The sequence below is a fragment of the Grampus griseus genome, assembly GCF_964374135.1.
Source record: "Grampus griseus genome assembly, chromosome: X".
In the NCBI taxonomy this organism is placed as follows: Eukaryota; Metazoa; Chordata; class Mammalia; order Artiodactyla; family Delphinidae; genus Grampus; species Grampus griseus.
The window spans coordinates 115,181,198-115,197,662 of record NC_138999.1 but is presented as its reverse complement, the minus strand read 5'-3'; the positions used below and the strand labels follow the sequence as shown (position 1 = coordinate 115,197,662).

Genomic DNA, 16,465 nt, shown 5'->3' with positions numbered 1-16,465 from the left:
TCTTTCTCTGTACTTTACCATATTGTTTGACCTTTTTATAAGTATGCAAGTATTTTTCACATAAATAGTTACTTAAAAAAATAACCCACATATGGAAAGACATCCTGTGTTTGTGAATTGGAAGACTTAATATTGTTAAAAAGGCAATACTACCCAAAGTGATTTACAGATGGAAGGCAACCCCTATCAAAATCTCAATGGCATTTTCTGTCAAAATAGAAAAATGACCTTGAGAAACAATAAACTTGGGAGGACTACACTACCTGGTTTTAAAACTCACTACACAAAGCTACAGTAATCAAAACAGTGTGGTTCTGGCATAAGGACAGACATATAGACCAATGGAATAGAATAGAGAGAGCCTAGAAATAATCCCTTGCGTATATAGTCAATTGATTTTCAATAAGGATGCCAAGACCATTCAGTGGGGAAAGGACGGTCTTTTCAACAAATGGTGCTGGAAAACTGAACATCCACATGTGAAAGAATGAACACTTTCCTTACACCATATACAAAAGTTAACTCAAAATGGATCAAAGACCTAAAGTTAAAACTTAAAACTATAAAACTCTTAGAAGAAAACATAGGGCAAAAGCTTCATGCCATTGGATTTGGCAATGATTTTTTGGATATGATACACAGGTAACAAAAGAAAAAATAAATTGAACTTCATAAAAATTAAAAATTTTCTGCATCAAAAGAGAGTGAAAAGACAATCACAGAATTGGAGATGTTTGCAAATCATATATCTGATAAAGGATTAATATCCAGAATTTATAAAATATTCCTACAACTCAGTGACAACAACAAAACAATTCACTTGAAATACAGATGGTCCCCAATTTACAATGGTTCTGCTTATAATTTTTCAACTTTACGATGGTGCAAAAGCAATGTGCATTCAGTAGAAACCCTACTTCGATTTTGAATTTGACCTTTTCCCAGGCTAGTGATATGCAGTCAGATACTTTCTCGTGATGCTGCACAGCGGCAGCCATGGCAGCTCCCTGTCGGCCATGCAATCACGAGGGTAAACGTCCGATACACTTACAACCATTCTGTACCCAGACAACCATTCTGTTTTCACTTTCAGGACAGTATTCAATAAATTACATAAGATATTCCTTACTTTATTATAAAATAGGCTTTGTGTTAGATGACTTTGCCCAGCTGTAGGCTAATGTAAGTGTTCTGAGCACGTTTAAGATAGGCTAGGTTAAGCTATGATGTTCAGCATTTCACTGCATTAAATGAATTTTCGTCTTAGGATATTTTTAACTTATGATAGGTTTATTGGGACATATGCCCATCACAAGTTGAGGAAAATCTGTATGGGCAAAGGACTTAAATAGATGTTCCTCCAAAAAAGATATAGAAATGGCCAATAAGCATATGAAAAGATGCTCAACATCATTTTTTATTAGGGAAATGCAAATCAAACCCATAATAAGATACTGCTTTACATGCATTAGGATAGGCATTATTTTAAAATATGGGGAAAAAAAAACAAGTGTTGTTGAGAATGCAGAGAAACTGGAACATGAATTGCTAGTGTGAATGTAAAATGGTGCAAACTCTGGGAAAAAATTGGTTTCTCAAAAAGTTAAAGATTAAATTATCATATGATCCAGCAATCCCATTCCTAGGTATATACCCCAAAGAATTGAAAGCAGGGACTCAAACAGATACGTGTATACCAGTGTTCATAGAAGCAGTATTCACAATAGCCAAAAGGTATCCTTTACCAGATGAATAGTTCTTTTAGATGGTATATACATACAATGGAATATTATTCAGCCACAAAAAGAATGAAGTTCTGACACATGCTACAATATGAATGAATCTTGAAAAGATTATGCTAAGTGAAGTAAACCAAACACAAAAGAACAAATATTGTATGCTTCCACTTATATGAGCTACCTAGAATAGTCAAATGCATAGAGACAGAAAGTAGAACAGAGGTTACAGGAGTGGGAGGGTAGAATGGGGAGTTATTGCTGAATGGGTACGGAGTTTCTGTTTGGGATGATGAAAAAGTCCTGGAAGTGTAGAGTAGTGATGGCTGCCCAACATTGTGAATGTACTTAATACTATTGAATTGTAGTCTTAAAAATGGTTAAATGGTTAAAGAAAACCTCAACAACCCACAGTCCAAATTCATCCTGGCATTCCTAAAAACATACTTCACGAATAATGAAGAACTTAGGATGGCGCTGGGGAAATATGGTGCTAAATATTATGTGGAACATGAAATGAGCAGATGAGCCTTCCCTTAAAGAGGCCTAGAATCACATTGGAAAGACTTTATTATATACATTTAGTCAATCTCCAAAGTAAGCATAGGCATAGCCCAGGAGAAGAAAAAAGAAAACAAAATAGAAATTTAATTTATATACTTTAAAATCCAAGACAGTAAGAAATGAAAGCTTGCCAACATTAGACATACAGATTGACACTGGTGCCCTCACTCAGTCCATAGGGTCCAAAGATCTTGTGAGAGAAGAGCCTTTTTTTGGCCTTTAGCTAAGTACAACTAATTGCAGTTCGCCTGTGCCAGGTTAGGCGGGCATATAGATATATTATCTAGTTTTAACTAAACCAAGCACCGCAAAATGGACAAGTGCCTTAACAAGATTCCCACGAGAAACCTTGGACAGAGATTAGTGATGCAAGTCTGTGCAGACAACAGCCTCTCCTGGCACAGCTTCTCATCAGCCACCTGACTGAAAACACAATGCTGAGCTAATCTGCTTTGTCAAGGAGCTGGCTAAAGTAATTCTAATCCTCAAGACCATTGGAAATACGAATTCATATTGACTCTCAATAGTCATCTATAATTAATAAAATAAAAATTTAAAATTTCTAGAAACATCATTTCATCTTCATCTCATCCTTGTTATATCTCTAATCTTGCATATATTCTATGATTCACACTATATGCTGGCACTCAATATACACTATATTCACAGTATATGGCGATAATGTAAATACAATAGACATAAATTGGAAGCATGTGCTCAGTTTTTATTGATGCAGTGCGTGATTAAAAGAGTTTAAATATTACTGTCTACAGTATAAACAATAAATGTCATAAATAGTCTGTAATAAAGAGTGGTGTGAGTTGTGTGACTTAAAATTTGACCTCGGCCTTGAAAGATGTTTAAAATCTGGACAAGCAGAGGGTGGAGGGGAGGCTGTAACAGCAGAAGGAACCATATGAACAGAAGTTTAGAGGAGAGAAAGTATATGGCAGGTTACACGGTAGTGAGACTAGTTTGGTTGAAAGGGAATTTGCACTACAGAGCAATGAGAAAGAAAACTGGTAAGAGCACCAGATTTATGGGATCTTAAATAATTGAAGAGATTGAATTTAAAGAGTTTGGGCAGAATAGCATAGCTGTTAGGACCACTGGTTTTGGAGCCAAACAGAACTGAGTCAAATCCCAGCTCTATAACTTACTACCTGTGTGACCTTAGGCAAGCAACTTAACCTGAGCCTCAGTTTCTTCATCCTATAAAGATGATGATAACAATAAGGATAATGACGTGGTTGTACAGTTCCTATTAAAAGGTCTGGCACGGGCTTCCCTGGTGGCGCAGTGGTTGAGAGTCCGCCTGCCGATGCGGGGGACACGGGTCCGTGCCCCGGTCCGGGAGGATCCCACATGCCGCGGAGCGGCTGGGCCCGTGAGCCATGGCCGCTGAGCCTGCGCGTCCGGAGCCTGTGATCCGCAGCGGGAGAGGCCACAACAGTGAGAGGCCTGCGTACCACAAAAAAACAAAACAAAACAAAAAAAGGTCTGGCACATAGTAAGTGCTCGATACAGCCTAGCTATTCTTCTTCTTATTATTATTCAGAAGGTAATGGGAAGCCATTGTAACTTTTTGCACAGGAGAGAAAAAGATGAAAATAATGTTTTAAAAAAGATATTTTGGTGTTGGTTGTGGAAGTCGGATTAAATTAGCAGAGATAGGAAATCTATTAGAATATTATTACAGTAATCTGGACCCAAGGGACAGAAGGAAGTAGTAATGGGAACAGAGAAGGTATTGTCAAGGAAGAATTAATAGGATTAGATGCCTAATTGGATACAGTAGAAAAATAAGGAAGAATTGAAGATGAGCCTAGGGCTTTGAGTCTTAAAACTGTGAGACTGACTATTTTGATGCCATTATGGAAAATGAGAGAAATTGGGAAAGGAAGTTTAAGAAGTTAATCAGTCTTTTAAAACAACGGAACAACAGTAAATCTTTTCAGCAAAATGTAATTGTTAGTATAGTTCTTCCATTTAATATTGACGTAGATGTAGATGTTTTCCTCTAGGGAGAAGCTCAAAGTATTTTGTAATTCACTCAATCCACAAGTAAAGAGCAAGTTTTCCCAGAACTAGGACAGAATTTTGCTTATTGTTTCTCCCACTGAAAGTTGGAGCATTCCCCAACATCAGCTATTTTAGGATCATTAGTAAAAGTGGGTTGACACTTTTATTATTTACATCTTGCCTATTTCCAAAACGGATATGAGATGGCTTATAATAAAATAAGATTGTTAAATTAAGGATTAAAAGTCAAGAGCCATGTAACTGTCAAGGGCAAAGAGTATGCTAGAAACCTAGGTTAAGGAGAGTTGTTGTACTTGAGCACTGAACTTAGCTTTCAACTTTTTAGTATCTAAGGTAAAAATGAAAATAGGAAATCACCCACTTTTGCTCTCTGAAGGAGAGTATGCTTGAAAGATTTTAGTTGCCCAGTGGCACCTTGCTCAATAAATGCTTGCTGAAAGAATGAAACAATTTGTAAACTAAGATCAAATTAAATTTCTTTTAAAACAAGCTAGGCTATTCCCTTAGAGAAGGTCTCTTCATAAGAGAGACTAGGTACTTTGTAGGTTCCAAGGAAAACTCAAAAACAAATCACAGAAATCTAATGTCATTGCTTTACTAGACTAAAAAATGGTAACAAAGTCCACAAGACAGACTAACTGTGAAACCTGGCCAGCAGAAGAAAAAGCTCACAGGCACACCTTATGTAACAGACAATATCTAAATTGTCCCTATCACAATCATGCCCTGTACTCCAGCTGGTATAATCTGTTTTAAATGGCCTCATCTCATAAACTTCCCCTACATTTGTGTCTAAACCCAGTTTAATCTATCCAAACTAGGTAATATAAAAAGAAGACTGTAAAACGTGTGGCTAAAGTTCATATTTGTGAAGATATAAATACAAGGGATGCTAGAAATGCGGAGGTAGTATGTAAGTAGATAATTTTTTAATTGATTTTACTGAAGGCACTACAGAGAAAGTCAAGTTCTTATTGGGTACCAATGATTTTATTTTCTATTTAACAAGTCAGGAAATAAATGTAAAGTTATAGAATAATATGTTATGAACGAACTGTTACGGGTTCAATTGTTCCCCCCTCAAATCCATATGTTGAAGTCCTAACCCTCAGTGCCTCAGAATATGACTTTATTTGGAGAGAGGGTCTTAGCAGAGGTAATCAAGTTAGGATAAGGTCATTAATGTGGGCCTCAATCCAATACGACTAATGTCCTTATAAAAAGGAGAAATTTGGAGATAGACACTCGTACAAGGAGAATACCATGTGAACATGAAGATGGCCATCTACAAGCCAAGGAGAGAGGCCTGGAACAGATCCTTTTCTCACAGCCCTCCGAAGAAATTAATGCTGCCAACACCTTGATTTCAGATTTCTGGCCCCCAGAGCTGTGAGAAAATGAACTTCTGTTTAAGCCCCCAGTTTATGATACTTTGTTAGGGTAATCCTAGCAAACTAATACACAAACTATTTCTGCAGGGATGTTATTTGTTTAGGGGACTGGGAGAGAGGGAAAAAAAGCCTGAGTGCTTTCAACCCTCTTGAAATATAAGCTCAACTGCTATTAGGAAAGGAAAATGACATAAAAAGAATAATTCCTGAATATTTAGGAAGAATTACTATGTTTAGAAAATCAACTTCCATGGTAATCATTTTGCAATATATACACATATCAAATTATTACATTGTACACCTTACACTTAGACAATGTTATATGTCAATTATATCTCAAAGCTGAAAAGAAAAAGAAAATTAACTTCTAGCTTGATGTTCTCAAGCTCTCTAATACCAAGAAAACAACTAACAACCACAGTCAAAAAGAAATTGTCTGGGACTTCCCTGGTGGCGCAGTGGTTAAGAATCCGCCTGCCAATGCAGGGGACATGGGTTCGAGCCCTGGTCCGGGAAGATCCCACCTGCCACAGAGCATCTAAGCCTGTGTACCACAACTATTGAGCCTGTGCTCTAGAGCCCGCGAGCCACAATTGCTGAGCCCGTGTGCCACAACTACTGAAGCCCGTGCGCCTAGAACCCGTGCTCTGCAACAAGAAAAGCCACCGCAATGAGAAGCCCGCGCACCGCAACAAAGAGTAGCCCCCACTCACTGCAAAACTAGAGAAAAACCTGCGCGCAGCAAGGAAGACTCAACACAGCCAAAAATAAATAAATAAATTTAAAAATAAATAAGTAAATAAATGGCTTCATTTAAAAGAAGAAGAAGAAATTGTCCATTAACTGCCTAATAGGAAAAGGGCAACTTAAACCATACCCTTACTTAAAAGTTGACCCAGAACCTAATATTGACTTGGGGCTGTGTGCTTGTTTTAGAATAAAAGCAAATATAATCAAATCAGTTTGTAGAAAATACAGGGGATAAAAGAGCATATTAAACAGCACCACATGGAAGCAAAATCAGAATGTGGGGCTTTCCACAAGACAAATGGCCTAGTTTCTTCAATAAGGAAGTGTCATGGAACAAAAACAGGAGGGGAAGGCTGTTTCAAATAAGAGACCTAAAAGATCATGGTTGGAACATGTTTGAATCAGTGAAAAAGGCATTTTTTGAGAATCAGGAAAATTTAACCTGGACTGGTTATTAGATAAAATTAAGGAATAACTCTGTTAGATGTGATGATGGTATTGCAATTATGTAAAATAAAAAGTCCTCAGAGATTCATACTAAGTATTTAAGGGTAAAAAGATATTAGGGTTTTACTTTAAATCACACTGCTCCCCCCAAAACAGAAGGGGATAGTTGAAAAATGATGTACAAAATGTAATCAATAGTCGAAACTAGATATTGAATACATGGAGGTTCTTTTTTGCATGTTTTAAAATTTCCATTAAACGATTTTTAATGTAGTGTGCCAGGAACCACACATATATTAAATCCTTTCATCCTCACAAAAATCCTATGAAGTAGCTACTATTATTTCCCCCGTTTCGCTACAAAATGAAATTAAATAAATGCCTTTGTTAATGTCATTAGAGTGAAAGTTCAGAATGTAATGAGGCAAGAAACAGACATTTCTGTTTTGTACTTAAAAGGTTAAGTTCAACAGCTAAAAAGAAGTCATGGTTAAAGAATGCATGTAAAGAAATATGCAACTTAAGATATCTATCAGACAATTAAACTGCTGAAAATAAGTCTTAATTTTCCATTCAATCAGCACCCAGATTGAAAGTTAATGTTATTTCTATTTTCCCATTTCATTCATTTTCTACTTGTGTTTCATTTTATTTTATTTTAGCTTTAATTTTTGTTTTATAATTTTATTTAATTTTTTAAAATTTTAATTTATTTTTTACTGAAGTATAATTCACCTAAAACACTATGTTAGTTCCAGGTGTACAACATAGTGATTCACTATTTCTATATATTACAAAAAACGATCACCACTTGTGTTTCATTTTAAATGTTTATAATATATATTCTGTCACTCTGGAAGTAAGTTGCTTTACAATTTATATTACTAACCAGTTAAATTAGTCCTGATTTCAAGCTTCATAATCAAATAGAAACATGTAGTAATCAATTTAAAAATATTTGGTCTAATTTAGGGGAAGCAAAAAAAATGCACAAGTAAACCAGAGGTCCCTTTAACTACTAGTTTTAGGTTCTTTCATTAAGAATTTCTTAAATAGCTACATACTCACAAAGACAAACAGTAAAAGAATGTCTTATTTACTCAAAAGTAAAAGGATCTTTTAAACCATACTTTCTTGCTAGTGGATGATAAGCTGGGCGTTAGGGAAGCCATGGTGTGAGGGAGAGAGGGAGAGAGGGAAAGGAAGCAGGAGCTGGAGCACAAAAAACTAGAGTTACGAGATAATCTGGGTTTTGTGCCACTGAAAACATGGTGAGGGTAGCTGTAAAAGAATCCAGTAATTTGGGGCTAAGTCTTGGCTTGACACTTGCTAACTCTGGACATTTGGTAAATTACTAACTTTCTGCCATCTTTGGTTTCTGACCTTATAAGTTTGTTGTGGGATGAAATGAGACCACAGATGAGACCTATTATAGTGCTAAGTGAATAATAAGTGCTTCATAACAGTTAAGCAGCCCCGCCGTGAACAAAAGTCTGCTTGTAGTTGGGTGAAAAAAATAATCCCACCACCTGTGGTGAAATGGCGATTTGATCTTTTGAGTTCTGTGGCTAATCCTTGGATAAATCAAAGATTTAATTCTGTATTAGGCTTTTGCTATTAAACACACACACACACACACACACACACACACACACACACACACACACACACACAACATAAGACAGTGAGGTACAATGTGTTCCTGAACTCAAATCACTGAGAAGTGAACACAAAATGATAGCATAAAGACGGTTTTATGTGTCAAAAAAATTCTTCATCTGGGAATTTAAGAAAACCATGATAACTATGGCTATTATGAACCTGAAAATTAATTTTCATATATAGCATTCATCATCTTCTTTGAGATCCCTGAAAGAAATTAGATTCAAGGTAAAAGAGTATGCAGTATTTCGGGAAACTATCAGTTTATTAAGACAGTTAATAACCCAAATAAATAGAGGGCTCCTTAGTTGTTTTGGATTCTTTTTTCTTTTCTTTTTTTTTTTTTTAGAGAAACCATTCCTGGAATTAAAAACTTAATCACATGTGACCTCACTTAGAATTACTGAACCACAGGTATTGTTTAAAAGAAAAATAAAATTTACTTTTTTTAATGAACAGCTGTCAGTTTCTCAAAACTTCTTCTTACCTGTTTGATTTGATGAAGGTGACTGGTGGAAGCCTGAATGGGAGAAGGTGGCACAAACTGAAATTTAAAATATAAAAGTCAAGTTTCCTTTAATGTTTCTGATTATTTCTAAACATTAATTAAGTCAATGTTGAATGGCTTAAAGTATTTCTTGAATGCCTAATGCATGCTAGCAACAGCATTAATTAAATTTAAAGTTTTTAAAAATTAAAAATCCAATTGAATCTTGCCTGAAAATTATATTACTTGAAAGTCTATATATACCATAACAGAACAAAATAATTGTTAACATAAATACGGGGCAGAGCATCAATAGAACATTTTGTTTATCTCTAGCTGTCCCTTCCCAAAGCACTAAGATCTTAAAATCACCTCATTTTTCCTTGCCATTTTTAGCTCATTATTAAAGCTTAGTGATAGGCATTATCCAGAAAAAACTGAAACAGTCATTAAATCAGCAGCTAACTTAATAAGCATATAAAAGAAACAAACAAAATAATTCCAAATATCTTGGAATCTAGCTGGGGAAACTAAACTTTCATAATAAGGAATGAGTAAGGCAATCATGTTCAAGGAGTTCAACACATTTTACTCTTGCTTGGTCAGGTACTTGCTGTCTAGGCCCTTTCTCTTTTGCAGGACTATTTTCTCCTTTTTGGTCTTTTCTCAACGCTTATGAAGACCCATACAAGAGGGAAATGAAAGAATGCAGAGATTTAAAGCTGTGTGAAAATAAGGTTTGAAAATTACCTTTAGAATTCATTTATCGATTCTATCTGTAGCCTGGTTCGTTCTTGAAATGCTAGATAATGAATTTACCATAAATTATGTTCACATTATATCTGAAGATCACATTGAATTGTGTATTAAAACATATTTAATGAGCATCTAATATATGCTAAAGCACTGTGCTAGGCCCTGAGGATCCAAAGACAAATAAGACATTTTCCTGTCCTTGAGAAATTCAAAGTCCAGGTAGGGAAAACTAGGCCACAGGTAAGTGCCAGAACAAGTTAGGATTTGTAGGAATTCAAAGGACAGAGAATATGATTCTGCCCGGGGTCTTCGAGACGGCATCACAGAAGAGGGCAGGAATTCATTAGATAGAAAAGAGGAGGGAGGCTGTTTCAGGGAGTGGAGAAGAGATGCTCAGGCAGAGAGCCATGTTTGGGGAACAGAGAGATTCAGGGTGACTGAAACTTGGCACATGATAGTGAATGGCAAGAAGCAAACTTGGGGGAAATTCGGCTGAAACCAGGTTGTTGTTTTTGTACTTTAGCCTTTGAGCCTAATAGGAAACCTAAAGCATAGGGCCCTCTGAGGTCTTAAACCTCAAAGGTATTTTAGACAAGAAGATCATATCTATTTTAGAAAGGCAACCCTAGCAGCATATGCAAAACAAATTGAGGGTGGAGGGAAGAGGCACTAGAAGCAGGGTCACGGGCCAGGTAAAAGATGACAAGGGTTTGACCGAAAAAGGGAGGGATGAAGACAAGGAGGCAGATTGGAGAAATGATAAGAAAGTAGAAAGAGCTAAAGGTTGGCCTGAGGGTTCTAGCTGAAACTATAGATGGGTGGTGGTCAAGAAAGGCAGTGAGAGGAGCGTGTTGGCCAAATAAATATTCTTATGAAGCAGATAGTCTGAATTTTTATTACGTTTTAAAATTTATCATATGACTTTTAAAGGAGATATTACCTCGCCAATTATATTTTTCTGAAGAAAGTGTTGAAATCAGTTTTTTTTTTCTAATCATTTGCTAGAAGATGGAGGAAACAGCCAAGGTTCAATGACATTGACACATCATCAACCAAAGTTCACAGCTCATATTAGAGTTCACTCTTGGTGTTATACATCCTATGGGTTTGGACAAATGTATAATAACACAAATCCATTGTTACAGTATCATACTGAGCAGTTTCCCTGCCCTGAAAATCCTCTGTGCTCCACCTATTCATCCTGATCTTTAATTTTTTCAGCAGAAATTGACTCACTTTCTTTCTCATTAAAGCAATCAATACATGCTCAGTATAAAACATAATTAATGGGGGAAAAAGCATCATCCACTCTCCAGAGGTGACCACAGTAAATATTTCAGTGTTTATTTTTCCAGATACTATTTTGCAGTTTGAGTGTTTGGGTTTTTTCGATAACACATTCCAGCTCCACATCTGGGGCCACTTGCAGCTCTCAGCTCCTGGTCCAGCTTCTATCAAAATGTCTACTGTTCACAGAATTCTGTGCAAGTTTGACACTATCCACCTGACCACTGACTACTATCCACCCCCAATGTAGACAGGTCAGTCAAAGCATACACTAACTGGGATGCTGAGCGGGACGCTATGAACATTGAAACGGCCATCAAGACTAAAGGTGTGGATGAGGTCACCATCGTCAACATTTTGACCAACTGTAGCAATGAACAGAGACAGAATATTACTTTTGCCTATCAGAGAAGGACCAAAAAGGAACTTGCATCAGCACTGAAGTCAGACTTGTCCAGCCACCTGGAGAAGGTGATTTGGGGCCTTCTGAAAACACCCACTCAGTACGAGGATTCCAAGTTGAAAGCCTCCTCCATGAAGGGGCTGGTGACAGATGAAGACTCTCTCATTGAAATCACCTGCTCAGGGACCAACCAGGGGCTGCAGGAAATTAACAGTCTACAAGGAAATGTACAAGATTGATCTGGAGAAGGACATTGTTTCTTTTTCTTTTTTTAAATATTTATTTATTTATTTATTATTTTTGGCTGTGTCAGGTCTTAGTTGCGGCATGCAGGATCTTTCATTGCAGCGAGCTGGCTTCTCTCTACTTGTGGCACATGGGCTCTCTAAGTTGAGGTGTGTGGGCTCAGTTGCCCTGTGGCATGTGGGACCTTCGTTCCCCGACCAGGGATTGAACCCATGTCCCCTGCATTGGAAGGTGGATTTTTAACCACTGGACTACCAGGAAGTCCCAGGACATTGCTTCTGACACATCTGATGACTTCTGCAAGCTGATAGCTGCCCTCGCAAAGGGTAGAAGAACAGAGGACGGATCTGTCATTGACTATGAACTGACTGGCCCAACATACTTGAGATCTCTATAATGCTGGAATGAAGAGCAAAGGAACTGATGTTTCCAAGTGGATCGGCATCATGACAGAGAAGTGTGTGTCACCTCCAGAAAGTATTTGAAAGGTACAACAGCAATAGCCCTTATGATCAAGAAGGAGGGCAAAGGAGACCGGCAAAATGTTTTCCTGAACCTGTTCAAGTGTATTCAGAACAAGAAGTCCCTGTATTTTGCTGACTGACTGTACAACTCCATGAAGGGCAAGTGGACTCACGATACGGTCCTGATTCGAATCATGGTCTTCTGCAGTGAAGGAAGGGGACACATTGAAAATTAGGTCTGAATTCAAGAGAAAGTATGGCGGGCACTGCCACATCCAGGAGGACAGCAAGGGTAACCACTAGTAAGCGTCGCTGTGCCTGGGTGGTGGGGGTGATGCCTGAGATGGCACAAGTGTCCAGAAGTGGGGCTCCTATGATTCCAGGTGACAGTTCTAGAAACTCAGTTTGCAATTAGCAGCCCCCTTGTACCCATCCATCACCTTGCCTAAGCATTGCCTGACTTTCCCAGCAAGTTTCTCCTTTTAGCCAAAGAAATGAACATTCCAAGGAGTTGGAAGTGAAATCTATGATGTGAAACACTTTGCCTCTCTTGTACTGTATGGTAAACAGATGAATAAATTGAATTTTTACTTTAGAAACAAAACAAACTCAAAATCCATTCCAAGTATCTTTCCATGTTAAAATTCACCTGCAACATCATTTTTAAAGGCTGAAAATTATACCATATAGAAGTACCATAATAATAAGAAGCACCTATTTACGTGCCAGACGTGTCTTATCTCACTCAATTCTCCCAACAACCCCATGACAGAATGGCACAATGGGAAATTTACACCAAAGATACCAGTGAGGTTTATTGACATCTCAGGAAACTAGTTCTATTTTAATACCTTGCTTCATGTAGAAAAATTGACATTATTATTGTCCCCATTTTAAAGATTAGAAAACTGATGGCCAGAGAAATTAAGCAACTTGCTCGGTCATACAGCTGATAATTGCTAGAACTGGGACTCAAACACAGATAAGGAAGGCTCATTCATTAAATCTGTTCCCTGTTGCTGGACATTCATACTGTTGCCACATTTTTTGCTTGCTTTTTATAAATAATGCTATGATAACCTTTAAACTAATCTTTGCACACATCCTTAGTGAATTCTTTAGGATAAATTCATAGAGTTGGAATTTCTGGGTCACAAGGCTGTTGATATGCATTGCTGACCTGCCCTACAGAAAGCTTATACAAATTCACTTTCCAGCAGTGTATGAAAATATTGATTTCCCTGTACTTCTCCAACATTAGATATTATTGCTAATTAAAAAAAAATGTATGCCCATTCTTAAGGCATACTGTAAAAAATAATCTATTTTCCAAAGCAAGTAGAAAATATTGTGATTTATCCACAGTTTTGGATATTCCCCCCCAATGTGCCCGTCTATTAGCATTGATCATTGAGAAGTTGTGCGGCAACATGCACCAAATCTGAAAAATTTAGGTTTACCTTTAAAAAGTTCAAATACATTGGGTTGGCCAAAAAGTTCGTTCGGATTTTAGGACCATGTTATAGAAAAACCCGAACGAACTTCTTGGCCAATCCAATATATATCCACACACATATCTTTGAACAAGCAGAATTTTAACAAGTTTAATTCATACTACTGATGCTCATATCATCCTCATTCAAATGCCCAGAAAGTTCACAATATAGAATGTGCAACACTAAGGTTTATAAGATTTATAATCTAATTGAAAGGACATGTTAACCTCAACTTAAATATATACATACACCCTACATACAGAAAAATATGGTACTTTAGCTGTTTTATAAATGATTGTTATTTTTTAAAAAGCCAAAAGAAGAGAATTGTATGGTGTGGCAAACTGTTCTAAACTAATTATGAAAGACTTCCTGGAAGAGATTATTTTTAATTGATATCTAAGAGATGGGAAGGAACCAGTTTAGTTTCAGGCAACGGCTCAGAATTTCCTACTGGAAAACTTTATCCAGGAAATCCTGAGAAGATTGCCTGACTGAAGTTGATGACATCTGCAAGGATATAGTGTGAAATGTCTGGGGAAGGTAGGATTTGAACTTGAGCTATAGAAGTATAAGCCACAGTAAAGCTTTTAAACTGGACAAAATATGGATCATTTATGGGACTTGGTTGGTTCTTTTAGTAATAACGTAGAAAATTAATTGTAGAAAAGGCATCTGGAAGAGAATTCTCCCAAAGATTAAGTACTGTACGTGGTATATGCAAGGGAATGACCTCAGATAATTTTTCTACATGAAACAAGGTTTTAAAATAGAACTAGTTTCCTGAGATGTCAATAAACCTCACTGGTATCTTTGGTGTAAATTTCCCATTGTGCCATTCTCTCACACTTTAGGGAAAAAAAGTCCTTGGGAGGAAGCAACAGTACCAGCATCAAGGAATGATGTCACAGGGCAGGGAGGGTAGGAGTGGGAGTGGGGGGTTGGGAGGGTGCTGGGTGAAGCTGATTCCCAAGTGTTATCTCTAGTGAAGGAATTAAGATAGGAGGAAAGGTCGTGCTTAGTTCCATTTAAGAGAGACCACAGAAAACTAATATTGTAAAGACATTAAATTTTTTAAAAACAATGTTTAACTTTCCTAGGTTTGCTATTTTTAACCCATTTCCTACTGTAGTTACTAGAGATAAAGCACTTAGAAAATTCTGAACAAGGGTTGTATGCTATGTTTAGGAATGTCTCTCCCGAGTTCCCAAAATGATTTAAGGTGGCTTACGAAGATACTGAACATGAATTGAATGTAGGCTAGAAGGACAGAACATAATGCAGGGCAAGGAATGTATTACACACTCACTACTGGGTGGGCCATAGATTGGATTTAGAGTTGATAGTTGCCAATGTGTAAAGCAAAACCTAATCAGGTAAATATTGGTAGCCATAAAATTAAAACGGACAAATTGCTCAAGTAAAGTACAACCGTTTCTGACAGGAGGATGAGATACTTTTCCTGGAGAAAAGACAAGGCTGCACCAAGTTTAACAGAGGTTCCAGGAAGAGAATTCCAAGCAGAAGAGTGGGGAAACAGGCATGCCAACCTCGGAGGTCTCAGGGGATACAGCAAAGGGGTAAATCGGGGGGAAGGCATAGTCTCCATAGCCAGAAGAGGGCCTCGGGTTTCTGCTCATCAGAAGCGGGGTGGGGTGATTTCCTGATAGTGGTGAAGAAAACATTCGAGCTTAATTAGAAAATAATTGTGAGATAGCAGATTTTTACAAGGTTTGTAAATATATATCTCTATTTGCGTGTTAAATGGCACCCGTGATTCTTCAATGCCCTCTATCACCGCAATTTTTTCTAAAACACTGTTCTACCTACATTTTAATACATTAAAAGCAACCTCAGTTAAAATTGTTTTAACTGCGGTAAAATATACATAAACATCAAATTTACCATCTTAACCATTTTTAAGTGTACAGTTCAGTAGTGTTAAATAAGTACATTCATGTTGTTATGTAACCAATGAAAAGAATCCTTTTCATCTTGCAGAACTGAAACTCTATACCCATTAAACCAACACCGCCACCACCATTCCACTTTCTGTCTCTGGGAATTTGAATACTCTAGATTCCTGCAGTACCAATTTTAAGCACAGTCTAGTATGGGATAGGATCCTTAAACTTATGGTTAATGATATCATTCAATAACACTTTTCAAGTACAGTTGACCCTTGAACAACATGGGTTTGAACTGCACGAGTCCACTTACACCTGGATTTTTTTTCAATAAATATACAGTTGGCCATTTGTATCTGAGGGTTCCCATCCATGGGTTAAAACAACCACAGATTGCAAATTTAATACACAATCTGTGGCTGGTTGAATCTGAGGAATCAAACCCTTGGATATGGAGGGTGGGCTATGGGACTGGAGCATACTCGGATTTTGGTATCATCCGTGGGTCCTAGAACCAATCCCCTGCCAATACCAAGGGACGACTGGATTTTCAAAACAATATTTTTTCAACAGGGATGTTTCTATTTTGCAATGTGGTATATCCGCTAGAAATGAAAACACCTCTATTGTTGATGCTTTGTGAAAAACATTCAAATAGTATAGAAATGCATAAGGTGGAAGTGAAATTCTTCCTATAATTCCATGCTCCAGAGATAACTACTAATAATAGATTGACACATATCCTTCTCGACATCTGTAAACATATAGAAGATCATGCTATACATGTGATTCTGAACCCTGGGTCTAATTACTAGGTACAAAGGTT

The 16,465-nt window shown here is 37.2% G+C and overlaps 1 protein-coding gene and 1 pseudogene across 2 annotated transcripts in view; one reads left to right on the top strand and one right to left on the bottom strand.

Moving 5' to 3' along the window:
• LOC309817626 (PPP2R1A-PPP2R2A-interacting phosphatase regulator 1-like) overlaps positions 1-9,470 on the bottom strand; it is a gene marked incomplete at both ends in the record, with an annotated part of 45,854 nt that extends 36,384 nt beyond the window's left edge. Inside the window, 2 exons of the mRNA XM_082646899.1 lie at positions 9,081-9,137; positions 9,453-9,470. Coding sequence (XP_082503025.1) covers positions 9,081-9,137; positions 9,453-9,470 — 75 coding nt within the window. The remainder of the gene's footprint in view (positions 1-9,080; positions 9,138-9,452) is intronic.
• A 175-nt stretch (positions 9,471-9,645) lies between these two features.
• Positions 9,646-12,539, top strand: LOC309817625 (annexin A2-like; annotated as a pseudogene). Its single transcript has 3 exons — positions 9,646-9,686; positions 11,378-11,775; positions 12,041-12,539. The product of its transcript is annotated as an annexin A2-like (transcript).
• Positions 12,540-16,465: the final 3,926 nt, after the last annotated feature.